The following is a 27,209-nucleotide window of genomic DNA, read 5'->3' on the forward strand; positions in this document are numbered from 1 at the left end:
ATCGCTTGAATCTGGGAGGCCGAGGTTGCGGTGAGCTGAGATTGCCTCACTGCACTCCAGACGGGGCAACAGAGCGAGACTCCATCTCAAAAAATAAATAAAATAAAATAAAAAATAAAATAAATTTAAAAAGGAGGGGGGTGAAATCATAATCCCATCACCCTAACGTACGTTGGAGAAGTTTTAGAAGAGGAACATTCCAGGTAGAGAGAACAGCAAGTACAAAAGCCTTGCAGCATAAATGAACTTGATGTGTTCAAGGAAAGAAAGGCGATGCAGCTGGGGATGGCAATGCCCCACAGGTCGTCTCAGGCTGGGCATCTGTCTCAGTGGGTGTCCATCCAGTTCACAAACCAACAACCTTCCTTTCTCTAGTAATCCCCCCACAAACTCACTACCTTCCACACCCCCTCCCAAACTAGCCCAGGTTGAGGTGTGGACTTGCTGTGTGTGAAGGATGAAGGGGATGATAGATTCAGCTGGATCCTGTCTCCAAGGGGTTTGGAATTGGGACAGGATAAGGGTCAAGGCAGTCTCTCTGGATTGGTGAGACCTATGTCCTCCATCTCTGGATGTTGGGGGGAAAGTGCTGTGTTCTGCACTTCAACCAGACAGGCAGGTCAGCAGGGAGGGCCACAAGGATGAGGAGCGCAGTTCTGGCAGTTAGCTTCCTGGTCCGTCCATCCTGAGAGCCAGACACATTCTGCCTCAGCTTCCAGGAGAATTCCCAGTATCCCTATCCTACACTCTCTTTTGCTTCAGCAGACTTGGGTTAACCAATAGAGAAATATTTTGAGGAAAGAATTCTGTGGTCAAATAATCTGGGAAACACTGGGTTAAATAGAATTTAATAACTTTTTGTCTGAAGGACTTCTCAGAGCCTTTACTAGGACTGTGTACATGCAACTCTCAAGAAGGAACTCCAGCGAGCAGCATTTCTTCCGTTGATTTCCCAGGCTACACTGGGAGAATGTTAAGTTGGGGGACTTTAAGCCTCTGTTTTGGCTGAGTCCTGGAAAGCCAAGAACAATAGAGAAGGGTCCAGGTATTCTGACCACCAGGAACTCATCTATTGTTGAAAAAACTCATTGCAGTAAGTAATTTTATCCAAGAGAGAGGATAAAGCCAGAGAGAGAAAAAGAGAGTGACAGAGCAAGAGTCAGAACGAGAACGGGAGACAGGGGCGGGGGGGGGGGGGCGGGGAGAGGGAGGGAGAGAAAAGGAAAGAGAAGAGAATATTTTGATTGCTATCCATCGGCTCCAGCCTTTCGATAAAGCTGTTGAAACAGTAGAGTCATTCCAAATCACTCTGGTACATTTGTCAACTCCAAAATCACATTCCAGTAATTGATGTGAGCCCTTTCATGTGGCCGTCTGAAATATATGCTATCCGCAAGACGATTTACTATCCGAACTTAAGAGATTCGGAGCTCCACCTGCTCTGATCATTAAAGGGTTAGAAACCATGGGCTTCACCATTGACTCTCAGGCACCTCGGGGCTTCCTCTTCATCTTTCCTTTTATTCGCCGGTCGCTTGCCCTTGTTGGGCGCCCCACAGATGGCCAAGACGGGCCGGTGCCCGGAAGTTCCCCGTCTGATGATGCAGGGAATGACGATCCAAACAGACACCTAGAAGAGAGGATGGGGAGAGCGGGGCAGAGGGTTTTGTGGCGCGCAGGAGGGGCCCTGAGCTCGGCTTGATGAGGCTGGGGGCTAGGTCCAAGCTTTACAGATGCCAGAGGAGCTGGCAGCGTTGCAGGCTCTAGGGGCCAGTTGGAGGGCCGGGACGCAGGACCTGAGTCTGGGGAGGCCTGGCTGAGCCTGTCCAGGGAGGGCCTCGAATGCCAGCTGAGTCCAGACTATACTGTGTATTATAGACCGCGTGTAGGAAACAGGTTTTAGGTGATGTTTATCCATGATAAGCCAGTTGTACACAGGTGTTGGTGAGTCATTAACCACCTAGGGCAGCACTTGGTCCACCCGGACTGGCGAGTGCACACCTCCGGCTGACGCCTGCGCCACGTGCTGGGGTCAGAGGCCGAGCTCACCGGCTGGTTGCTCTTTAGAGCGGGCAGGAGCCAGGCGGGCGGCCCGCCCCGCTAGGGCGGAGACTTCCGGAGCTGCGGACTCACTGGAGCCGAGAACTGGAGCCGAGAACTGGGGCGGCGCGGCTCGGTGCATTTCCAGGCGCCGCTCTCCGCCGCAGAGGACCCTGTGCTCGGCGCGCCGAGAGTCCCAGCAGGGCAAGGGGGCGCGGCGTCCTGGTCCTCGAGCTTGGGAGACAGATGCGCATGGGCGTGGGGGCATGCGGACCTAAGCTCGGGTGAAGCTCTCGGGAAGGGCAAGACTGCGGCGACGAGATGCGAGCAGAGGAGCCCTGCGCCCCCGGGGCCCCCAGCGCCCTGGGAGCCCAGCGCGCGCCGGGCCCCGAGCTGCGTCTGTCCAGCCAGCTGCTGCCCGAGCTCTGTACCTTCGTGGTGCGCGTGCTGTTCTACCTGGGGCCTGTCTACCTAGCTGGCTACCTGGGGCTCAGCATAACCTGGTTGCTGCTCGGCGCCCTGCTGTGGATGTGGTGGCGCAGGAACCGCCGCGGGAAGCTTGGGCGCCTGGCCGCCGCCTTCGAATTCCTTGACAATGAACGCGAGTTCATCAGCCGCGAGCTGCGGGGCCAGCACCTGCCAGCCTGGGTGAGCCAAGCCGGGTGGGGGTGGGAGGTGGGGAGATGCCTTTCGAGGTTCGGAGGAACTTGCGGTCAGCGGGGAGCTGGTGCGCGCAAACCCGAGGGAGGGCGGGAGCCCGGCGACCTGCACACCCCGTTCCCCACCGCTCCCGGCGCGCAGACCCTGGGGACGGTGACCGCCCCTCCCGCGGCGCGCAGCACCCTCACGTCCACCTCTGGTCCGACTGCGGTGGGAGCGGGGAACTTGGGTTTCATTTAAGGCCCCAGAGCTCGAGAGAAGAGTCACGGGCAGACCACACCCAGGAGAAAAACAAGGGCGTCTGGGACTTCGCAGACTTACTCGGGTTGGAATCAGAAGGCATTTCTTCCACCCGCCTGTTGATTCAGAGAAAGAACGCCGGACGCAAAACGTAGATGGGCAAATACCGCAGTGACAGAAACGGCGGGCCCAGTTGCTTTCGGCGGCCGAGGCCTGGACTGCGGTAGGGGGAGGGCTCCGCGGGGCTGGAGGTGGGAGTGGCGGGTACGGCTGGGAGACCGACGTCGCCCGGGCCCCGGGCCTCCTTCCCTCCCTCCCTCCGCCGGATAGGGATGCCGGCACACGCACACTGCCCCGACAAACCCATCTCCTGGGGTGGCATGGGCGGCACTACGATTCCTCAAACGCTTCTGGTCCTGGCTTACCTAACAAAACCCAAGTTCTGGGCCCCATTGCATAACTCCCAGGGTGGCACAGAGGTATCCTGGCTGATTCTTATGATTAGGTGAGCTTGGGAAACACCGGCAAGAGGGGTGTTCCGTCCAATGGTTGGTCTGCGGCAAACCCTTACTGTCTCTCCGGTGCTGGGGCTCTTCGTTTTCAGATTTCTTCCAGTTACTCTCAGGCCCACGGGGGAGGCCGCCAGACCCCTCATTGTCTCTAGCTTGTGGCCTATAAAGTCCAGCAGGGCCATAGGTTCCTCCTGACAGTAGTCTCTAAAGTGGGGTGTGAGAAAAAAATATAAGGCCCATTTAGTTTATCTTATAAGAGAAATGAAGTCTTATTGTATCAGTCAGCCATAACTAAGTACAACAGGCTGCGTGGCTTAAGCAGCAGACACTTTTTTCCTTTCCTTTCTAGAGAGCCGAAGTCCAAGATCAAGGTGTTGGCAGGGTTGGTTTCTCCTGCGGCCTCTGCTGGCTTGCAGCTGGCTGTCTTCCTACTGTCTTCACACCGTCTTCCTTCTGTGTCCTAATCTCTTCTTAGAAGGACATCAGTCATATTGGATTAAGGCTCACCCTAATGAACTCATTTTAACTTAATTACCACTTTAAAAACCCTACCTGCAAATAGAATCACATTCTGAAGAACTGAGAATTAGCACTTCAAAGTGGGCATACACTTCATAACACTTAATATTTAATGTACGATTTGATGGTAAAGCTTTGCAAATAGCTTACATATTTGGGGGATGAGGGGCCAAAGACTCTTCCTGATAAGGGTGCACACTTTTCTACGGTAGTAGCCATAGGGGTAGCGCATGGGGCCTGACTCCCACAGACTTTGGTCATCCTGATGGTTCTGTGGGGCTTGTGATTCTGAAAGGTGTGGACCCAGCAAGCAGGCTTGACCTGTCCACACCCCTTGCACACGGTTGAGGGAGTCCAGGCCATCTGTCAGATCTCTGTTTTGTCCCCCTTGATGGCCTTAGCCCATGAGGGTGGGCCTGCGAGTCTTCACCAAGTAACACCCCTTCTTTTCTCCCCTTCCGTATCAGGGAAGCCTCTAGACACTTAGCTATATGTAAAGGCAGTATTTCCGATATTGGGTCAAAAATCAGATTGTGTAGGGGCGTGGACACTCTCCCTGCCTCTCCCCCACATACACCACAGAGACAGTTCTGGCCTCTGTTGGGGATACAGACCCCAGGAGCAACATGGACCTAGCCAACAGGGAGCTCAGCCTGAACTCAAGAAGGCACCTCGTAGGTTTTCACCCCACAACCCATATCCCAGGCTTGACCCAGCTGGGTAGAGGGACACTCAGAGGAAGGTGACGCTCTCTCTCCTACCAAGAAGGCAGTCTCGGGTGGGGGACAGATGCATAACAGGTCATTGCCATTGAGAATTGGAGCCAGGAGTCGGAACAGGGTCTAGTCAGGTAGAAGGCCTGGTATGAAGGACACCCTACCAGGTTTCCATATCATATTGTCCCCGAATCACAGCCCCCTTTCTCCTTGACAAGGACCTGGGAAAGGCTGGCTTCAGCCTGCATTCTGCAGACTCGCCTGGCTGGCTTGTCTGGCCAGGTTGGAAGACCAGGGCCTGGATAACCTGTTGGATTGGGCCACTGGTGCGGCACAGGGCATTCTGGCCCAGGGAGGTGGTGAGCACAGCATGGAGGTGTGACATGGCCACTGCATGAGGGGGCGCTGTGTGCTGGGCCTGGCTGAAGTGTGTGGTAGGGGTTGATGTGTGACAGGGTCAAGTTGAGGCAGACTTGATGGAGGCTGGCCCTGTTCTGAAGGCTGGAAGGAGCCTTGGATGCTTCTGAAAGTCCCTTCAGAAAGCAGCATGGTGGGACGAGGAAGGCTGGAGGAGACAGGCCGGTTGGGAAGGTGATTTCAGCCAAGATGGTAGTAATGAGGGAGGAGAGTGGGAGATGCGTGGGAGTGGGACTTTAGATGCGTGGTGGCCTCTAGAGTAGGAGTGCAGGGGGATCCAGGGGTCTTCAGGGTGCTTTCTGGTTTAGGGAGCTGTTGACCATTATTGTGATTGGGATTCCAGGATGAGAAACAGGTCTGGGGAGGTTGGTTGCCTGTATGAACACCTGTGAAGTGCATACAAATAGATGCAGGTGTGGGCTTTTCACCCGCCTCGTGAAGGTTTCCACGCCCAGTGATGATATGGAAAACCTGGAGTCTACCTGGTTGAGTATTCTTCTCTCTGCCTCTTTAGGAACACAAACTGTGAAGGCAAAGAGAGATGGGGCTCTGGGCGTGGTGGGGGCAGCACGGCCCCTTGCACAAGATTTTGGGCATGGATGAATGGATCTCTTCATCACATGCTGACCTTTTAGCATGCCTTCCCTCTTGAGAACTGATTTCTCTGCGTGAAAGAGAGGATGATGGCTTATGACCTCCTTTGGTATCAAGAAATATTTCTGTAAGTTAACAGATGGCAAATCAGTAGTTGGGGGACTGAAGAAAAGTTGAACAGCTCAAGGGCACCACACTCAGACCTGCGTTGCATGTTGTGTGAGTTGGCCCTGTACTCTAGCCCCCAGTGGGGAGGGATGGATATCCGGCCACCTGCTGCTTGTCAAGCTGTATGCTGCTTAGATGGGGCACCTTTTTCTAATTTGCACCAACTCCCTGTGAAGGAGTGGAGGCCAAGGCCTGGCTGAGCTGAGGCGGGGACGCCATCCTTCCCCACTGCCATCCAAGGCAGCCATCGCCGGCCAGTCCTCAGTCATGCACGACTTTCCTGCCTGGTCTTAGACTCCTTCTCAACATTTTGCTCCAAGATGCTGCCTCCAGGTGATCATAGAAATTGCTTTCCCTGACTGAACCTGTTTCCCCACCTGTAAAAGGAGGTTGTATTGGATGGTCTTTCAGAGTCATTTTGGCCCTGATGTCTGATTTCTAGTCAAACTTCAGACAATCCTGCTTCTCCTCCAGGTCCCCAGCCATGGGAGATATAGCTGGAAGGAAGAATTCTCCTTACTAGAAGCCTTGAAGGAAGAACCTGTGGGTCCCCTTTGTCTTGTGAATGTGGCCTGACCACATGGGGAAGAAGGCAGGGTGGCCCCCGCAGCTCACCCTTGAACAGAGGGTTCAAGAGGCTGCATGTTTACATGTGGATGCTCCTCTCACACAGTGTTTATGTGTACTTTTGAAGGAATTAAGAGCCGCCTCAGCTGTCCTTGTCGGGTAGGGACTGTGTATAGCACACTGACAAGCACGGAGCCCTTGATGTTACTCATTTAATTGTAGGCCTCGGCAAGCCACAAAAGCTTTGTTGCCACACATGGTCGTGGTGAGTCGACTGTTTGAAAAGCTGCTTGCACAGAGCCAGACACAAGCGAATGCCCAGTGGGGGCTGTCCCTTTATGTTCCTCTGTTTCCCGGGCTTCCTAACTACCTTTTCCTAACATGAAATGAATGCCCAAGTGTCCCAGTGGCAAGCTCGTCTTTCCAGCATCTGGATGACTGTCAAGGGGTGGAGCGAGTGGAAGGGACGCGCAGAGCACTTCTGTGGAACCCCCTGCACCCTGGCTTTTCCTGGAGCCTGCTCCTGTGGGTTCTCGGAGTCCCAGCTGTGCTGCCCGTGCTAGAGCTGCCTTCTGATCTTCAGAGCCCATCCTTCGTGCTCTGGGCTCCTAAGACCCTTCTTGGGGTAACCTTTGCTGCTTTGCTTCCCTGCCCACCTCCCTTGGTAGGGGCCCCTGCGTGGAGCTCTGCAGCCTTCACTCCTGGATTTGTGCACAGATCAGCCCTTCACTGACCCGTGAATTTCCAGTTACTCATTCAGCCATTGATCAGTGCTTCAACTGGATGATTGGGTTGCTTATCAGATATTGATTTGCCCCTGCCATGACTGGGCCCCTGTGAGGAGGGAAGTTCGAAATCCTCACATCGCTCCAGGTTGGGGGAATGAGAGCTGGTAGTAGGAAAATAGCCTGAGGCAGTGTAGAGAAGAGAAAGAGCTGTGAGAAAACGTGGCATTTTGTCTATCTGTGGTTTCTAGCCAGGCTGGCTCTCCTTTCAGCTGGTAGCCATCAGTTACATCAGTTGGCAGCTTTGTGAGGGGCAGTTAACTCGTGTGTGTCTGCTGGTAAGGTGGTCGTGATGTGAAGTAGTGGAAGTCATTGGAGTCATTCATGGAGGGATCTTGGGAAGCCCCTTGTCCTCTCTGGGCCTCTGATTTCTCTGAAAATCATGACATTTTAGGAGATGTTCTATAGAGTCTTCATAGCTGTAGGGTCTGCCATCATTAACCAGTCCCGAGCCTGCTTTTCTCTGGTGACACATACCCCACAGGACCCCACAGGCCTCCCTGCCAGCCACTCAGGCAGACAGCCAAGGGCTGAGTGCTTTGCTTACCTAGTGCTGAGAGCTTGACATTCTTTCTGTGGCTGGAGCAGCAGTCGTTCCAGGACCCAGGCTCTCAGGGTCTGTCCTGAGATACTTCAGTTAATTAGAGGAAGTAAATGCAGTGACAGCTCTGAGCTAGCCTGGGCACTCTCAGATTAGATCACAAAGCCTGATGCTTGGAGCCAGGGCCATGGAACCTGATTTTAAACATCAGGACTGGTTGGGTGCTGCTTGGAATTAGGGAGACTTCTTACCCTTGAGGTCCCTGCAGCCCTGTGAAGTTATTCAAATGGCTTGGAGTCAGGCCTGTCCTCGGGAAGGAAGAGGCAGATAAATTTTTAGTCATGCCTTTGGGGTTTCTGCCCCATGTCTTAATGATGGTTCATGGACTTATCATGTCCTGGGCCAGGATTGAGCAATATGAGTGACAGAGTATGGGCCCTTTCCTCCAAGCCCAACAGAGGGATCTTAGGCATACATGTGTTCATTCCTATACTCACTCAGCAAGCATTTATTGAGAACTTGCAGTGTGTCAGGCACAGAGCTGCAGGCGGGGCAGCATGAGTACACATGGCCCCTGCCCTTGAGGAACCCATGAGCTAGATGGAGATTCAGACCTGCGAGGGCAGCCTCTTCTGATAGAGCATGATCAGTTCTCTGAGGTGGCTCCAAGTCTGAGGCTCCGAGAAAGCATGGGTGAGGGGCTCTATCCTCGGCTGGAAGTGGCCCAGGAAGCCTTCTTGGAGGAAGAGGCACTATGGTATTGCTGGCTGTGGTAGGGAGTTGGGGACTCGGCCCACAGTCTTTCACAGGTTAGGTCAGTTGAGCTCATTATTGCATCTTGGGGTGAGCAGATTCTGGGACAGCAATGTATAATACCTGAGCTCACATGAGACTGCTCACTGCTTCATTTACAAGGGGCTGAATCTTTCTGGGCCAGGAGTGTCCAGGCAACCTTTTCTCAGCCAGGGGCCTGAGGCCCTGAGTAACTGAGAGGTCACATGGTGGATGAGGATCAGGGCCATGAGTAGGGACAGGCCCTTTTGTCCTGTGTTGCAGCCCCCTCTCCAGTGGGCAGGAAGGTGGGGAGAGATGGTCACCGGCTCCCACTGGATCCTGGCCCAGAGTCTTGGTGGCAGGCAGAGATGGCACTTCTGTGGGAATGTCTCTGGTGACTTTGGGGAGGGGGCTCTGGGAGGTGTGAGCTGCCCCCTGAAGACCTGGGAGGGCCACAACCCAGCTACCTCAGGGAGCAGGGGCTGAGACCTGGCCTGCCTTGCTCCTTCGCCTCCCCCTCCCACTCCTCCCAGCAGAGTTCAGGGATTTCTAATTCTCTGGGAACCTGGAGCTTGTAGCACAAAAGTGCTCACATGTGCTTGAGGCAAGTGATTTCCTTTTCCTCCTCCTCCTCCTCGACTGCAAATATTGAAGAGGGATTTAAGATGTTTTTCTGCCCCATTGAGAATTATTAAAGGACAAAGCACCTTTTTTTTTTTTTTAAGGTGCTGTATATTTCAAGCTAAGGATATGAGACTTGATTTCCTCAGGCCACAGAGGGATGCAGAACCCAGGTCCCATAAGCCCTATCTCTGTGGGAGGGCAGGCCGAGAAGCCCTGTGCCAGTGTCGTGAGTCATGAGCCTTGGAAATCTCAGAACAAAAAGCCAAGGAAATTGTCTAGGCTATAGGATGTTTCAAGACCCCAGAATCACGCACTCTATTCCTTTGCCCATGTTGTATTTACTTTTTAACATAACTGGTTATAAACTGTCTAAAAATGTGTTTTTTTTCCTGGTCATGAAAGTAAACATTCTCATTGGAGAATATTTGGAAATGGCATAAAAGTTAAAATTAGGATAAGCATTTTATAATCCCTCCACCCAGAGATACAGTATGTTTGGGTGTGCTTCCTTTATATAGAAAATATATGAAAACAGTTTCTTAAAAACTTGTACTTTTTTCTTTTCTTATTTTTTATGTTCTTAACATTATATTACATTCTCCAAACAAACTTCTAAGGACGATCATATCCTTCATATGAATATACCACAAGTTGTGTAATTGTTTCTCTAACCTTGATTATATTGGTTACTTCCAGGCTTTCCTGGTCACATGGCTAGCGGAGGTGGGTGGTGGTTCCTCTGTCCGCAGTTTCTCCCTCTGATCTGTACATCTAGATTCTGTGACTCATCCTTCAAGTCCAAGCTCAGGCCCTACCCCCAGGACTCTTGTCCATGGGCTCCTACAGGGCTCTGAGCATGTGTCTGTCACTCTGCCTCCTAGACTGATTTGTGACCTACGTATTTTTATGGCTAACTTTTCCTCCAGGCTGAAAGTTCTTTTAAGATAAGGTATATGTCTTGTACATATCTGTAGCTTCAGCTGCTAGCTCAGTGCCCAGTTCATAGTAAGGACTCAGTAGAAATCTGCTGAATGAATGCTACAGTGAATGCCTGCCGTGTAAATCTTAGTCCACATTTCTCAATTTAATTAGTATGATTCCTAGAAGTTTATGAAGATTTTTAAAGACACTTTTGCCCATTCACTGTGGTCTTATCAGCATTGAATATTATCTTTTGGGGCCTTTGCTATTTTGATAAGCAAGAGGATAAGTTTTTTTAACTTCTAGGAATTACCAACCCTAACTGGATCATTGAACTCTCTGAACTTACTATCATCGCTTAGGTCCCCTTTAAAAAACTACTCTGTGGACAGCTCAGGGCCACCCCCCTCTGCTTTGAGCCCTTATTCCTTAGCAAAGAGTGACAGTGTTCAGTGTCAGTGTTCTCATCACTGTGACTAGTGGAATTTCATCTGCTCAGTTCTGCTGGGTTCAGCTGATTTAGGCCAGTTTGCTGGCTGCGTGTGTTAAGGAGCTGTGGATTACAGAACAGTGCCAGACAGATTTTCAAGTTGGCAAAGCAATTGTTTCCCTCAAAGTACTTGAGCTGGGTAATTTAAAGCAGAAGGGTTGGAAGATTTAAAAGTAGTTTTAATGGTTAAATGTTTGCCTTCCAAGAACAGAGGAAAAAAAGGACAAAGGCTGCGCATCAGGAGAAAAGTGAAATCAAAGGACCACTTGGCTTGTAAAGCGGGAACCACTGAACAGGCAGCCACAGAGCAGCAGCCGATCTTGGGAAGACAGGAGCCAGCCTGAAGTCCAATGGCCTCCTTTTGTAGGACATCTCTGTAGGACACTCAGAATGAGTGGGTCTCCTCTCAGCAGTTAGTTAGCAGGGGTGTATTGTCTGTAAGAATGTCCTTTGGAGTAGGGAAGAGCCATGAGGCTAATTTTAGGAAACTGTGTGTTTCTTTGCACATGCGTGTGAGTCTGCGGATGTGTCTGTGTAGTTGTGTGTGTGCGTCTGCGTGTGTGTCCACACATCTGTGTTTGTGCATCTGTGTGTGTGTATGTGTGTGTGTGTGACTACATGGCTGCTCCATGGGAGAGCTGCCACCCTGTGCGAGGGAGCTGGCAGAATTCATCGAATGACAGGGAGGCCCTTTAAGTGAGGCTCCTTAGTCCCTCCGCCTCCCAAGAGGGTCTGGTGGCCCAAGCTCTTGTCAAGGCCTCCCACCCCAACCCCAGACCCATCTGTGTGGACCCCACCAAAACCTTGGCTCCGATGGGAGGCAGCTGTCATTCTGGCTCCATTTCCTCACTGCTGTGGAATCATTTTTCCTAGAGGGCTTAAGAAATAATGCACAGACATCACCACCTAAATATGGATTATTGATGTGGGCCTCTTTGGTGGCCTGTCTAGCATGGAATTCTACTTAGACTTGAATTTGCTTTACCTCTTCTCTCTAAATTCTCATCACCACTACTCCCTTGAAAATGCCTAAAAACACTGTCATTAAAATATTAGATCACTTTGCCTGGAATGCGTCGGCTCAAATACACTAACAGCATCAAGAGGTATGTTAGTTTACGGAGGCCTCAGATGGGGAGGGTGGAGGGTTGTGAACTATTTAAACTTCTCTGACAGGTAGTGCAGGGAGGACAGCAGACGTCGGAGATCCTGGTGACTTGATCATGTGTCTGGGCATCTTTGGAATTTTCCAGGCCTGCTTTGGGGAAATGTTCTCACCTATAATACATCAGTGAGGATAGTGTACATGTTTTATGGAGATGAAGCTTGCTAGAGAGCTGGATTTGTCTCTAACACCAAACCATCTAGAAGTCCACTGTTTCCGTGGATCTGGGAGGAACAGGAATTAACAGCCCCACTTATTAATCAGCAAGAAACCTGAGGCTGAAGGGAGTTAAGACCAAAACCCTGTGTTCTAAATCCCTGGGCGCACTTCCTTCTCTTCCTCCTGCCTGGCTACAGAAAGCAGGTATGAGATGGGGGTGGCTCACCTTTTAGAGGGCAGAGCAGGCCCGGAGCCAGGGAAATCATAATATTCTGTTTTTTGCCTTTTGGCTCTGGCCTCCCCTTGCTCTTTGTGGAAGAATTCCCTTTATAAAGGAGTTGAGGTCTGAAGGCTGCTATACGAATTTGGTGACACAGCAGTGTTCTCCTAGGAGTGACAGCTGGAAACCCAGGCTGTGACTTTCAAACTTAGTCAGGAACCCCCGGAGGCAGAGGAGCCACCTTCTTCCAGGGCCTGAGCAAGCCCTCCAGCCTGGGGAGCCCTGTCCACTCATTCTTCCACACCCTCTGCTAAGATCAGAACCACCAGGAGCTTGTTAAAGACGCAGGTTTCCAGGCTCCTGCCCCAGTCCTCTGGAATCAAAATCTCTGTGGGCCCTGACCGAGCAGCTGTACTGTAGCGAGCTCTCCAGGTGGGACTGTTGAACACAGAAGTCTGAGAATCGCTGCAGAGCTCTTTGCACTGCCAGGTGGTGTGGGTGACTCCCCACTAGCTGGTCCCAGAGACTCCCAGCCTCGTGGGGAACTGCAACAAAAGCTCAGTGATTTTAGGGCTCAGTTCAGTGTGAGCCACTCATCTTATTTTTCAGCCTCTCTTTGTTTCCCTAGTGAGGAAAGACACAAGGCAGAGGCTCAGATTGGGTGCGTTTGCCAAGCTTCACTATGCAGTTGCCCCCATTGGGCAGAGTTTCACATGGGCGCCTGACAGGCATTGGGCCCAGCTCTCTGCGGCTGTCTTTATCTGAGCCACAGATCCCTGGGCCAGTCAGCGAGGCCAGGGAAACACCAACCGTGTTCCTCTTTCCATCTCAACCACTTGCACTGTGTTGTAAATCCTCCTCATTCTCTGTTCTCGCCTTGCAGTGGTGGCCAGAGGCACTAGGAAACTCAGCAGAGAATTTGCTGCGCTCTGGGTGAGGCAGAACTGGACACATAGCTCAGGTGACCTTGTTCTTGCACGTACTTGAGGTCAGAGGGGTCAGAGTGCCTGCACCTCCCAGGTCTGTACAACTTCCAGCAAAAGTTACCACTTCCAGAACGCTTATTCTGATCCAGGAAGGATACCGAGCATCATCCATGCCTTTAGTCTTTTCAGGAACTGTGAAGTTGGCAGTATTGTACCCATCTCGCAGATGAGAAAGCTGAGGCTTAGAGAGGTGGAATTTGAAATACACAAGGAATAGGTTAGAAAAACACTAAGGAATGGACTTCAAATGCTGACATTTCAGGTGGAGGATGGGGAGGAGAGGAAATGGATGAGAAGATTTGAGGCTTGGGCTCAAATCATATGCAGGTGAGATCTGGGTTCTGATCACATGGGTAATCTTGTTTAAGTACTAACTAGTCTCTGAGTCTCCTCATTTGTAAAAGGGGAATAATGATTTATAGAGTGTTGGGAGCATCAAATGAAAGTGTTTATGGAATGCCCTTTGTAAGTCATAAGGCATGGCCTCTACCAATCAGGGCTAAAGCCCCATAAGGGCAGTTGCCTGCTAAATCCCAGACTTTGTAAAAGAGGTTTCTATAAAACCCCTACGTGATGCTGTGTGAGGTTTTCTTAGGAGGAGTAGTGGACGAAGTGGAAAAGCACAGACTCTGTGGTCAGACAGACCCAGGCTTGGGTCTCCGTTCTAGCGCTCCACTACTGGAGATTATAAGTCATGTAACCTCTCTGAACTTTAGTTTCCTTATCTGTAAAGTGGGGCAAATAAGGGATTAGGTGAGTATTAAATGACATGAGATGACATGAACTCAAAACGGTTGAAAATAGGATGGAAAATATGCAACTGGCCAAGTCTTGAAACAAAAGAAAGCTGAGATAGCAATTGTCATATTAGGCAAAATAGAATAGAACTCAAAGACAAAGAAGGTTGTTATATGCTTGTAAAGGGCAATAATGATATACCTGGGCATGGTGGCTCACACCTGTAATCCTAACAGTTTGGGAGGCTGAGGCAGGTGGATGGTTTGAGCCCAGGAGTTCACGACCAGCATGGGCAACATTGCAAAGCCCCATCTCTACAAAAAAATTAGAAAATTAGCTAGACATGGTGGCATGTACCTGTAGTCTCAGCTACTAGGGAGGCCAAGGCAGGCGGATAGCTTGAGCCCAGGAGTTTGAGACTAGCCTGTGTAACATGACCTAACCCCGTCTCTACCAAAACAAACAAACAAACAAACAAATAATAGGCGTGGTGGTGCATACCTGTAGTCCTAGCTACTCGGGAGGCTGAGGTGGGAGGATTGCTTGAGCCTGGGAGGTCAAGGCTGCAGTAGGCCAAAATCACACCACTGCACTCCAGCCTGGGTGACACAGTGAGACCTTGTCTCAATAATTATGATAATCACAGACATATATGTATTACAGAATATAAACTTGAAATATAAATCAACAACCGACATGAGGAAGTAGATAAATCAACAGTTGTGCTTGGAATCTTTTAATACATCCCTTTCTGAAAATGATAAATGAAGCAGGCAAAGACTAAGCAAGGATAAAGCATATTAGAAGGACATGATTAATAACCTGATCACACATGGAATAGTCATGGAAATTAATCATGTACTAGGCCACAAGGAATTATCAACATATTCCAGTGAATTGACAATCCTACAGACTGTTCAGGCCACAAAGAAATAAAATTATTATTAGAAAACAGCAAAAATATATATCTCTTGAAATCTCACATGTCTAGATACTTTACAACATTACTATTTTGAAAACTCATTAAGAGGAAGTCATAATGGGAATAGAAAAATGAGAGTAGAATAGCAATTTATTGTGTCAAAAACTAGAGGATTTTATACCTTTGAATTCATTTATTACAAAACAAAAATGGAAAATAAATGATATTCCCCAAACTCATGAAGTTCAACTCTAAAAACATAAAAGAGCCAACAGATTTAAATCAAAGAAAAAGAGTTCTGGGAGAATCAATGAACAATTAGAACTGTTAACAAATTTCAGCAAAGTTGCCCAGAAAATGAAATGCCACACAGTAATCTAACAAAAAATATACAGGACTTTTAGAGAAAAAGAGTTGGGAAATTTGATCCTAAATGTGAATAGAAAATGTGAATAAATAAAGGGTGTTGATGATGTAATATTTAACCGTGTCAGTTAGCCCACAAGTTAACTTATAATTTAAAAAATATAACAATTGAAATCTCAGGAGGATTTTTTTTTGTAGATTGACAAGCTGATTCTAAAATTCATACAGAACGATAAATATCTACTATTATCTAAATCAGTGTGAGAAAGAAAAAGCAAAATGGGGAATCGGCGGCCAGGTGTGGTGGCTCATGCCTGTAATCCCAGCACGTTGGGAGGCCGAGGCTGGTGGATCAGGAGTTCAGGAGTTCGAGACCAGCCTGGCCAACATGGTGAAGCCCTGTCTCTGCTAAAAATACAAAAAATTAGCCAGGCGTGGTGGCAGGTGCCTGTAATCCCAGCTACTCGGGAGGCTGAGGCTGGAGAATCACTTGAACCCAGTGGGTGGAGGTTGCAGTGAGCCGAGATTGCACCATTGCACTCCAGCCTGGGCAACAAAAATGAAACTCGATCTAAAAAAAAAAAAAAAAAAAAATGCAGGGGAGGGGATTCACCCTACCCCAGGTCATTTGGCAAAAACACAGTGATTAAAACCACGTGGTACTGGAACAGGCCGACTGATGGAGTTGAATGGCAAGTCCAGAAACACACCAAAGTACATATGAGGAGCTAGTTTTTGAGTGAAGTAGATTCCCAAGTCAAGGAAAAAGATGCAATTTTTTTTTATGTGTTGGTTGAAAATTGCCTTAGTGAAAGTATGGAGGGAGAAAAAAATTGTATCTTTGTCTCACCTTATGTAAAAAAATCCAGAGAGATTAAAGACCTAAACGTGAAAGCCAACAGATGAAAATCCAGAGTAACTTTGAGAATGTGGGGTGGGAAAAGATTTCTTCAAGTTCCAAAAAAAGACCAATTATAGTGGAAAAATAGATTGATCTGTCGATGTCAAAATGGGAAAGCACTGAGGATGAGTCATTGCTCCCTAAGAATCAGTCTCTATGATTTCATCCCCTGCTCCAAACTTACTCAGGGGCAGTCACAAGGAATGTAGTCTGGCTCTTGCACCTCGGCTCACTGGGAGTGAAGGCAGGTGTTGAGATTCAGGCTAAGGGAGGGGCTTCAGGTCCCTAGGCAGGGTAGGAGAATTGCGGTCTCTTATTTTCTTGGACTGAATTGTTGCTTTCTTTAGGGGGTTCAGACTCATCCATGATGGGGCCTCTTGGTGAGGAGCCTCAAATACAGGTGTGGGCAATCGAGAGAAACCATGACAGCTTAAATCAGTGTGGGCCTTGGTCATTCTGTTGCTGCCTACACTTTCTTTTTCTTTTTTTTTTGAGATGGAGTCTCGCTCTGTGGCCCAGGCTGGAGTGCAGTGGTGTGACCTCGACTCACTGCAACCTGTGCCTCCAGGGTTCAAGCAATTCTTCTGCCTCAGCCTCCTGAGTACCTGGGATTACAGGTGTGTGCCACCATGCCCACCTAATTTTTATATTTTTTAGTAGAGATGGAGTTTTGCCATGTTGGCCAGGCTGGTCTCAAACTCCTGGGCTCAAGTGATCCACCTGCCTCAGCCTCCCAAAGCGCTGGGATTATAGGCATGAGACATAGTTCCCGGCCTTGCTTCCTACATTTTCAGGATGCATGTGGGTCACCCTGAGGCAAGGGGTGGGCTGGTCATTGATCCCAACCCTGACTGAACTTCAACATCATACCAGGAGCTTGTGAAAAATAAGTTGGTGAGCTCCACCCTCGATATACTCTGATTCAGTGGCATGAGGCAGCTCAGGAATCTTCATTTGACTAACTCCCAAGAGTGGCCAGGGTTGGACCCACCAAGCAGGATCACCTTTCGGGGTCCAGAGATCAGAACTACTCAGCTCCTGAAGTCACAAAACAACCCGGGCCAAAGGTGTGGGATGGGAAGTGTGATGCTTGGGCTGGAAGGAGGACAACTACTGGTGAGGTCAGCAAGTTCCTCTGAGAATGCTCCCTCTTCCCACCTTAGTACTGATTCTGTATCAGAGTGATCTGTTAGTTGCCTGCCTGTGAGTTCCTTGAGGGCAAGGGCCATGCTTCATTCATTCATTCCACAAATATTTATTAAGACCTTCATATGTTAGAAACAGACTTTAATAGGGGTGAGGCCCAGTCAGCCCTCCTAGAGCTTCCAGTATGTAGGGAGGTAGGCAGCAAGACCAGGCAGCTCTAGTAAAGTGTATCAAATGCTGCAATGGAGAACCAGCAGGCCACCTCACTTATCCCCAACTTGGGACACCCAGAGAGGCTTCCTGCAAGTGAAGTCTAAGATAGTGACGAACGAATCAATCAAAGGGGGGAGTAGGGAGGACTGTTTCAGACACACAAAATGACACATGCAGGCCTTTGGTAGGAACAGAAAAGGTAAAGGTGGTTGGATTGAAAGGGACCGGTGGGAGTGGGCGATGAGGCCATGACATGAGCTGGGTCTCCTCTCTAGGCCCATGTGCAGTAATTTCTACTTTAGTACTGGGCAGTGTAATAGGAAGAAACGGAAAGGTCTTGCCTTCCATTTGCCTGGTTCCCAGCTGAGACCAGACCCAGGGTAGCTGCAGGGAATGTTTGCTGAGCAGGTGGCATCACCCCCACTGAACTGAGCTCCTGCCCACTCTCCCCACAATTCCTTCCCGCATCGATCTCTTCTATTTCTGTGGGCTGGGTCAGCTGCACCTCTGGGAACCAGGCCGTATTTTCTCTTCCGTACCTGGGAATATAAACTTTTCTGAGTTAGTATAGGCCACTGCCCAGAGCAAGGGAAACTGAGGCTGGGAGAATAGTATCCCAAGAGAAAATGGGAGAATGGTGTCCCAAGAGTTTCAGAAGCACTGAACTCCTCTGACCAGTCAAGGCTGTTAAAAACTGTTCCGGGAGAACTGAATTTCTCTGTCCCCTACTTTGGGAATGGCTGTGATCCTGAATGAGTGCTGCAGGCCAGGGCATGTGTTTGAGTCTTAAGGGCAACCCCAAAGCTGGCTGAGGACCTGGCACTTGGTAGGTGTGTGAACTGCAGGGACACATCTACTTAGTCCCAGGACAGTGGCCTTTCTGAGCTCCCAGATAGAGGGGGCATGCCCTTTCCCCACCGTGGGTGGTCCCAGGCCCACTCTGAATCTGACCCCAAGCCAGCCTCATGTTCAGGGGACTTGGGGCATGGCCACAGTGATGGCTGTGGCTGCCGTTTTGGTGAACAGTGTTTTGTGCAGGTGCCCTGTACATGTCCACGCCTACTCCTCTGTAAGAAAACCCCTGGGGGAATGAGAAGCTCAGCAGACAGATGCAGAGACTGAGACTCCTGGAGGGGGATTAAGCACTCTCAGAATTATGTCATGCACAGGTCAGCCAACAGGACTGTCCCTCCACTCCACTCACCTTCCACTGTTCCCCCTTCCCACACTGGGGTTCACCCAGCAGGTGGAGCTGGAGTGGCTAGGGGTTGTGACCCCGTAGTTGGAAGCTATGTGACTATAGGAAAGGCCTAAGGGGAAGGGAGGAGGCTTGGGAGGGGCTTCTGGGAGCCAAGGTGGGCAGAGGTGGGAGGGGCGCCCCACAGCACCCCACTCCTTAGTTGTCTGTGAAAACATCAAGCTGTTAAGTACTTATCACTGGGTGGTAGAATTCCCTAATATTTTTTCTTTTTGTTTAGGTGATGTTTGCATTTTCTAATTTTTCTACGGAGACTGCATATTGTTTGTGTCATTGAAACGAATAAGGGGGATGGAATTTGCAAGGAGCAACCTGTGTTTTCCTGGGGGTTTCCAGGTTGGGGGTCCTGTGCTTCCGCAGGAGTGGGGATTTACTTGCGTGTGCAAACAAGCAGTTTCCAGCCCTCCCTTTCCTCCTCGCCTTCCATGTCCTCTCCCACCTCGGCCTCCGCGTGGGACTGGGGTGGAGGGGAGGGGTGAAACCGCGTGGAGTCCTGTCCTGCCCGCCACCGCGTGCCCAGAAACGCCCACGCGAGCCTTGGAGCTGGGCTGCACTGCGGAATCAGTGCCAGGTCGTTGTCTGTTTATTTGCTGCCTGCTCCACTGGATAGTGCGCTATTTGAGGGCAGGACCAGTTCCGAGTTGCCAGGGCTGGACGCCGAGTGGGTGCGGAGAGCGCACCTGTGACCGACGTGGAGGCGGCGGGGAGGAAGGGTTGAGGTGCAGCGCGTGGGCGGAATGGGGAGCCCGCCAGGCTGGCTTGCTTGGTTCCCAGGGGGTGTGTGGCTTCTAGTCTAACTTCCCCTCGGGGCTTCTTTCCTAGATCCACTTCCCGGACGTGGAGCGGGTCGAGTGGGTCAACAAGGTAAGGCCGCTGGCAGGGCCTAGCAGGGCCGGACGCATGCCAGCCTCGTCCTCCCCGCGGCTGTCACCCCCACAGCCTGATGGGGGCCTCGCGGCAATTTCCTTGCCTGACGCGGGCAGGGATGCTCCCTTTCCCTCTTCTTTCACCAGAATGGCTCGCTTTTGTTAACAACAACAAATTGAAATTAATATGTGGTCACAGCAGAAAAATTAGAAAATACAGAGAAGTATAGAAAAAAGTACAATCCCCACTAGCTCACCAGGCCAGGAGCTGTACTTTCCTAGGGAGAGGAAGACATTAATTAGACAACAGCTTCTGGACACTGCCTGGTTTCCTGCCTAGATCCAACAGCATTTCTGTGCAGTCTTGGGCAGACTGCCTAACACCTCTGAGCTGGCTTCCTTATCCGTAAAATGGGAATAATTAGAGTCCTTGCCCTGGCTCGATTCACTGACATCACTACTGTAATTGCTGTTAGGTCACCCCTGGGAACTCCCCTTGGGCTCTGCTGCCAGATGTCCCAAGGAGGCTCCTGCTGGATGATGACCCCTGGCCGAGCCCTCCCCAGCAGGAATCCTGACTTCATGGAGGATGAACTGGAGGCCTGCCCCTCCCTGATCTGCCCAGACCTGTCCCTAACTGTGAGGGCTCCACGGCAGTCCCCAGCTCAAATCTCCTGACTGAGGAATGTTTCTAATACAAACCTTGCCTCTGGGAGGAGGCTTAGCCCGTAGCAGGAATGACTTAGGTTAGGTATAAGAAAGGACTTCCTGATGGATGTTGATCCAAGATTGCTGTTTTCACATTACCAGACGTGTCATTGCTGAGTGCATCAAAAAGCATTCCCTAGCCAGGCATGGTAGCACACACCGGGGTCACAACTCCTTGGGAGGCTGAGGCAGGAGGATCGTTTCAGCCTAGGAGTTCAAGGCCAGCTTGGGCAACAAAGCAAGACTCCATCTCAAAAACAACAGTAACAGCAAAAGAACAGAGAACATTCTCAGCCTCTGGGTAAATTTGGAAGAAGCAGGTTGCTGCTTTAAGAGGAGTGACTGGGTTTCTGGGGATTCATGCAGGACCCAGTGCCTCTGGGCAAACCTTGTAGAGTTCCTCCTGCACTGTGTTAGCTGGTTCATGCACCTCTGCCTGCGTTACATCTTTCTTTCAGTAATACACAGAGGCCTATACAAGGCGTTGGAGATATAAGACTGTCGGGATATGAGGCTCCCACCTTCATCTTGGATGGGGAGACAGAGACAGTTATGTAGGTAAACCACATACTAGGGCACCGAGTGTGTCCTAACGAGCTTTAAACTCAGGAGGCACTTGGCCAGTGACAAACCAGCAAGACAGGAAGATGAGACCAGACCCAAGAAAGTAGAACCTGGGGTTTGGAGAGGCCTTTGAGAGAGATGGGAACAATGAGCCCTAAAATCTCACAGCCTTTAGGCTCCTCCAATGATGGCTTTGGAAGGGGCACATGGAGGAAGGAAATGCATATTTAAACTGAAGCCCAAGCCCACAGGAAAGATACAGCCTTGTATCTCCAACGCCTTGTGTAGGCCTCTGTGTATTACTGAAAGAAAGATGTAACGCAGGCAGAGGTGCATGAACCAGCTAACACAGTGCAGGAGGAACTCTACAAGGTTTGCCCAGAGGCACTGGGTCCTGCATGAATCCTCAGAAACCCAGTCACTCCTCTTAAAGCAGCAACCTGCTTCTTCCAAATTTACCCAGAGGCTGAGAATGTTCTCTGTTCTTTTGCTGTTACTGTTGTTTTTGAGATGGAGTCTTGCTTTGTTGCCCAAGCTGGCCTTGAACTCCTAGGCTGAAACGATCCTCCTGCCTCAGCCTCCCAAGGAGTTGTGACCCCGGTGTGTGCTACCATGCCTGGCTAGGGAATGCTTTTTGATGCACTCAGCAATGACACGTCTGGTAATGTGAAAATAGCAATCTTGGATCAACATCCATCAGCTCGGGTAACAGGGGGACCCTATCGCTACAAAAACATTAAAATGCTTGGTGGTGCACGCATGTAGTCCCAGCCACCCAGGAGGCTGTGGTGGGAAATCACCTAAGCCTGGGAGGTTGAGGCTGCAGTGAGCTGTAATCATGCCACTGCACTCCAGCCTGGGCGACAGAGTGAGACCTTGTCTTAAAAAAGAAGGCCAGGTGCTGTGGCTCACACCTGTAATCCCAGCACTTTGAGAGGCCAAGGCGGACAGATCACTTGAGGCCAGGAGTTCAAGACCAGTCTGGACAACATGGTGAAACCCTGTCTCTACTAAAAATAAAAAAAAAAATTAAAAATTAAAAAAATTCACTGGGTGTGGTGGCAGGTACCTGTAATCTCAGCTACTTGGGAGGCTGAGGCAGGACAATCACTTGAACCAGGAGGTGGAGGTTGCAGTGAGCCGAGGTCGTGCCATTGCACTCTAGCCTGGGCAACAAGAGCGAAACTCCGTTTGAGAAAAAAGAAAAAGAAGATGGAGAAGCCTTGCCCCAAACAGAACATACCTGCTGGCTGGCCCGCCCTCCATTCCCCTCTGATTTCCACCATCCTCCCCTGTCTCTGCCATCTTCCTTCTCCCCAGGTCCTGCACTTCATTCCCAAATCAGCACAGTGAGTCATTCTGCTGCAGAAATCGGGCAAAGGCTGCCTTTTCTGATTGCTAGAAAATGAAATCCACAGGAAACAATTTAACTTTCTCTTCTGTAATTTTTTTCTTAAACTTCTGGCATCTGCTACTTTTTGTTTAAACCACAGTGTAGAATGAGATTATGTTTTAGCACAGAACTAAAGGGCTTTCTAATATTAAATGTAGTGAATGAGTATTTCTTGGTGCTCTGCGGAATAGCACCAAATCTTGGGGTCCTGCTGCCTGCATGACAGTGGGAACCACGGCTGTAGTTATCAGATGTTTGACGGACAGACAGATGAACAGGTGAGCAGATGGGTGGGCAGGCAAGCAGGTGAGTGCTGCAGCATAGGAACCCCCACCCCAAGACCAGGCTGCAGAGAATCAGGACCTTGTCCCATGCAGCTGTGGGTCTGCAGTGGGGGTACAGACCTGACTACCAAGAGCCTCTTCCCGTCTTCACAGATCATCTCTCAGACCTGGCCCTACCTAAGCATGATCATGGAAAGCAAGTTCCGGGAGAAACTTGAGCCCAAGATCCGAGAGAAGAGCATCCACCTGAGGACCTTTACCTTTACCAAGCTCTACTTTGGACAGAAGGTGGGTGTGTCTCTGGAGGGTCAGCCTGGACTGGCTGTGCAGTCTTCTCTCTGTTCCCTCTCCTCCCACCTTTCTCCCACCCAGGTCAGTCATATGACTGCAGAGATCCCACTGGACCTTACAGGGGGACACCCCCCGCCCCACCACCTGCATTTCCCAGCCTGTCAGCCTCAGTAGACACCCTTCCCCCACATCCCTGTACCATCATCTCCCCAGGTTCCAAGGAAGCCTGGCTCAGAGGGAACAGAAAGGAGAGGTGGGAGATATTTCCACTTTTCTTAAGGAAAACTTTGAAGACACGCCATGGTGGTAGCCAGACAGATACAAAGATGGAAATCATAGTTGCTAACCTCAGAGCCGGTGAACACACGCCACAGTTTGGATAGTCAGTGCCGCCTAGCGCTTTATATTCTCCACTAATTGGCTGTTATGGCACTCAGTGTTACAAGTCCATGCTAGTTCTGTGAAGATCAGCAGGTGTCCCAGGATGAAATGGTCTGTGGCCAATGAAGTTTGTGTCAGCACACCTAATGTCATGGTCCCTGTTCTAGACTGGGCTTCCTGTTTCAGCCTTGGTGCCTTACTCCTCCTGCCTCGAAGTGCCCCTAGTGACTTGAATCTTTTGATCATCCAAAATGTATCCCTCAGCCAGAGACCACTGTGACCCAGTAAATGAGAGGCACTGGCATCCGGTCTTCCCAGCAACGAGCAGGTGTCCAAGTATAGGCCAGCCTGCTGAGAGAGCTGTCTGCCAGCCCTTCCTGGCTAGCCCCTGGGCAGGGGTGGATTAGGCAGGCCTGAGCCCCGGAGATTGGGATTTCTGCCATTCAAACTGGCTTGTGCCAGCATCTGTTGGTTCATGCATTCATTTCTTGTTTCATTCACCTGTGACTTATTGAGCACGTGCTGTGTGCTGGGCATCATAGAGTTGGGTGTGGCTGCACCCCTTCCTGTGGGAGGAACACATCAACCGGTGGATGACAACGTGGCAGTATCTGCGTGCATGATGGCAGAGGAATGCAATTTCAGAAATGGAGGGGTGGAGGGGCTGTGGGAGTCAGGGAAGACTTCCAGGAAAAGGTGATGGCTCAGTTGGCTTTTGAAGAATTCAGCAGGCTAGGAGCCAAGAAGCTTGCAGGGTGCTGTGTTCACAGCAGAGCCTGCTCAGTCAGGCTGCTCCTCTGGTGGTTGTGTCTATGCCAGAGGTCCCCAACTCTTGGTACCAGGCTACACACCAGGAGGTCAGCAGCCGGGAGCTGCCAGAGCTCCGCCTCCTGTCAGATCGGCGGCGGCATTAAATTCTTATAGGAGCACAAACCCTGTGTGAACTGCGCATGTGAGGGATCTAGGTTGCATGTTCCTTATGAGAAGCTAATGCCTGATGATCTGAGGTGGAAAAGTTTCATCCCAAAACCATTTCCCACCCCACCCCCGGTCTGTGGGAAAATTGTCTTCCAAGAAACTGGTCCCTGGTGGCAAAAAGATTGGGGACCATTGGTCTATGGGATGTAGCACTGCTGGCAAGCAATCCTAAGAAATGATATTTACCATATCAGAAGAACCTGGAGGGGGAAGCTGCAGGCTGAACAGATGTCCCAGCCCTGCAGGAGAAACACCTGCCTCCTGATCCTGGCATTCAGCACTCTTCATGTCCTGGCCACCCCCCTCCCCTCTGCTCTCCCATTGCCATGTCCCCTCCTGTCCATCGTGGGGTCACAGAGGACTCCTCACACGACCCTTCTGGGCTTGGCCAGGACCCAGTGCGCTCACCACACCCCCTTTCTTCACACACCCATGAACATTTAAAAAAATGTTTTTCAGCTGCCATAAGCATTCATTCACCCCTGTGAGTATTGCCAGCTTCCTCCAGTTCCTGTGCCTACGCCCAGCTCCACCCTGTGCTGTGGGGCCAGTGACTTGACTTCTGTAAGCTCCAGTTTTCCTCACGTGTAGAGGGAAAGGACCCACTTCCAGAGTTTGCTATGGGGCATGAACAACAGGCCTGGCCTCAGGGCCACTCTGTGTGGCTGTGTGAGTAGGGGCAGGAAGGGAGAGAAAGGAGGGGGCACATTCTAGGGAGGGAAGTCTCTGGGCTGCAGGATAGATTTACATGTCTGTGCCTCATCTTGGAAGTATGGTGGTCATGCTCGTTGCTGACAAAGCCCAGTGCCGGGGCGAGAGCTGGCAGCTGTCCCCTGCTACAAGAAGCCTCTGACCTAGCCCTTTTGGCATTTCTCCCAGTGTCCCAGGGTCAGTGGTGTCAAGGCACACACTAATACGTGCAACCGAAGACGTGTGACTGTGGACCTGCAGATCTGGTGAGCTCTATTGGGCTGGGTATGGGCTTCGGGGTGCAGGGGACACTGTGGGAACAGCCAGTTTGAAGATGGAGTAGTATATATATACTCTGACTTGGGATGTGGAACCCCTCACAGGACCCTCCCCTCCTCCCAGCTACTCCCATCCCCTGGCGTACTCTGGGTTCCAAGGCCCAGGCAGCAGAGCTTTCTTGAAAGCTAGACCTGGGTCACTTGGAGAGTCAGACCAGCTGCCTCAGAGAGGATGTGTCTAGTGGGAGCAAGTGTGATAAGAAGATGTGAAGTCCATTGGTGAGGCCCAGGGAGTTCCAAGCACAGGCTGTGAGAGGTCAGCTGGAGACCTGGGCTCTGCGGCACCTCAGGAAAATAGAGAATGCAAAGACACATAAGTGACTAGTTCAGGGGGTTGGGCAAGGATATCTCTTTGAAATGAGGTTCATAATGGGCGTGAGTCAGGAAGGAGGGAGATTCAGTCCAGGAAGCCTTCCTGGAAGTGGCAAGATTTGAATTGCACTTTAAAAGACAAAGGACCAACTCCTGAGGATCCAGAGTGTTGCCATTCCTTTCCCATGTCTCATTCTGCCCTTAGCCTAGAGGCTGGCACTGACAGCATGTTGGGAAGATAGGAGCTAGTTCTTCGGACCACCCATCCCCATTTAGGGGCTGGTCCCAAGTGGGTTGGGATGGTGACAGGCTATCAGGTGCTCCCAGCCCCTGGGGCGCTGCCACAAGGTCCTTGTAGGGATAGTCAGGGCACATCGAGGTTGTGTGGCCCACTCAGCTGCCCAGGCAGTCCCCGGGGTCCCCATCTTCCCCGTCTGGCTCACTCCTGCCCTTTCAAGAGGCACTCGGTTTTTGCGATTTGTGACATTGGGCTCCTCTGCCTGTGCCCTGCACATGTGTGCTGGCTGCCCCTCTCCCTTCCCTGAGTCTCCTTCAGTGCTTTCACAGGATCTGCTGATCTTTACCCTCAAGGGCACCCATTCTGGGCTCCCTGTGCCCATCACCTGGCGAGAGCCACTGGGTGGACTTGGGCTTCTGTGCTGAAGCCTGACGCCTTGTTACCTTTGCCCACCTCCACCAGCCCCAGCAGCACCTGGGATGTAAGCAGTGGGGGCTGCTTCTGTGTCCCCATGAAAGACACCTGGGCAGAGATGGGACAGGGGGACAGCAGGGGTGGAAAGGTGGGCAGCGTGTTTACCAAGAGCCCCTCCTTTTCATCTTCAGGGTATCGTGGGGTGAGGTGAGTGCCTGGAATCACTGCTCTCATGGTCAGAGATGAGGATATGCCTGGGATACCTGAATGCAGGGACCCACAGGGGCTGCCTCCTGGGGTCTGGGCTTGGATCAGGTTCTGGGTCAGGTCTGAGCAGAGCTGAGAAAGGCTGAGGCTACTAGGCCATGTGCCCAGTGCATAGAGCTCAGGGTCGGCAACTGGCTGCCTGGGCTCCGGCTGTGTGACACTGGGCAAGTTTCCCAACCTTTCTGAGCAAGTGGACCTATCCCTCCTCCCCACCTTCCTTTTCCACCCCCTATTTCAGCTACATCGGGGACTGTGAGATCAGTGTGGAGCTGCAGAAGATTCAGGCTGGTGTGAACGGGATCCAGGTGGGTGGAGCCCGGTGGGGCTGCCTCTGTTCCAGCCCCCAGGGTGGGGATCAGGGAAGGGGAAGCCAGGTCATGCCAGAGTAGGCCGCAGAAGGTGGTGGCAACACTAAACACAGAGGATGGTGACTACGGAGGAGCTGTAGGCCTGAGGTCACATGGCCAGGAAGTGGTGGCTGGGCTTCACCAACCCATTACTGTGCTCTAGAGACCCCAGCCTCATCTGACTGCAAAGGCCCTGGGAGAGGCTTTGGCTGCCTGGCGAGGAGAGAGATGGTGTTCATGGAGCGATGGAAAGCCATTGCTTAGAGACTGAGGTGGACCCAGGAGGTGAAAATAACTCTCGGCAGGAGTAGAAGAGCTGATTTGGGCCTGGAAATCATTCCTGGGTTCCTGCTGGCTGGGCCAGCCCAAAACTTGGCAAAGGCTATAGGTCTCTCAGGCCAGCACACCCGTGGAAGGCAGTGGGGCCAGCTCAGGGCCCCTTGGTAGCTGGCAAGAGGTGGCAGCTGTGTCCAGGCCTCAGCACCTTAAGTACGGT

The 27,209-nt window shown here is 51.0% G+C and overlaps 1 protein-coding gene across 5 annotated transcripts in view; it reads left to right on the forward strand.

The window, feature by feature from the left end:
- The first annotated feature begins 2,178 nt into the window (after window positions 1-2,178).
- Window positions 2,179-27,209, forward strand: part of ESYT3 (extended synaptotagmin 3) — a 43,706-nt gene continuing 18,675 nt past the window's right edge. For all 5 annotated transcript variants that reach the window (XM_016942038.3, XM_016942036.3, XM_016942037.3 and 2 more), the window contains exons 1-5: window positions 2,179-2,688; window positions 19,465-19,506; window positions 22,611-22,745; window positions 24,987-25,063; window positions 26,605-26,671. In XM_016942038.3, coding sequence (XP_016797527.2) covers window positions 2,362-2,688; window positions 19,465-19,506; window positions 22,611-22,745; window positions 24,987-25,063; window positions 26,605-26,671 — 648 coding nt within the window. In that variant the 5' untranslated portion in view covers window positions 2,179-2,361. The remainder of the gene's footprint in view (window positions 2,689-19,464; window positions 19,507-22,610; window positions 22,746-24,986; window positions 25,064-26,604; window positions 26,672-27,209) is intronic.

This window comes from Pan troglodytes, chromosome 2 (assembly GCF_028858775.2).
Source record: "Pan troglodytes isolate AG18354 chromosome 2, NHGRI_mPanTro3-v2.0_pri, whole genome shotgun sequence".
Classification (NCBI taxonomy): Eukaryota; Metazoa; Chordata; class Mammalia; order Primates; family Hominidae; genus Pan; species Pan troglodytes.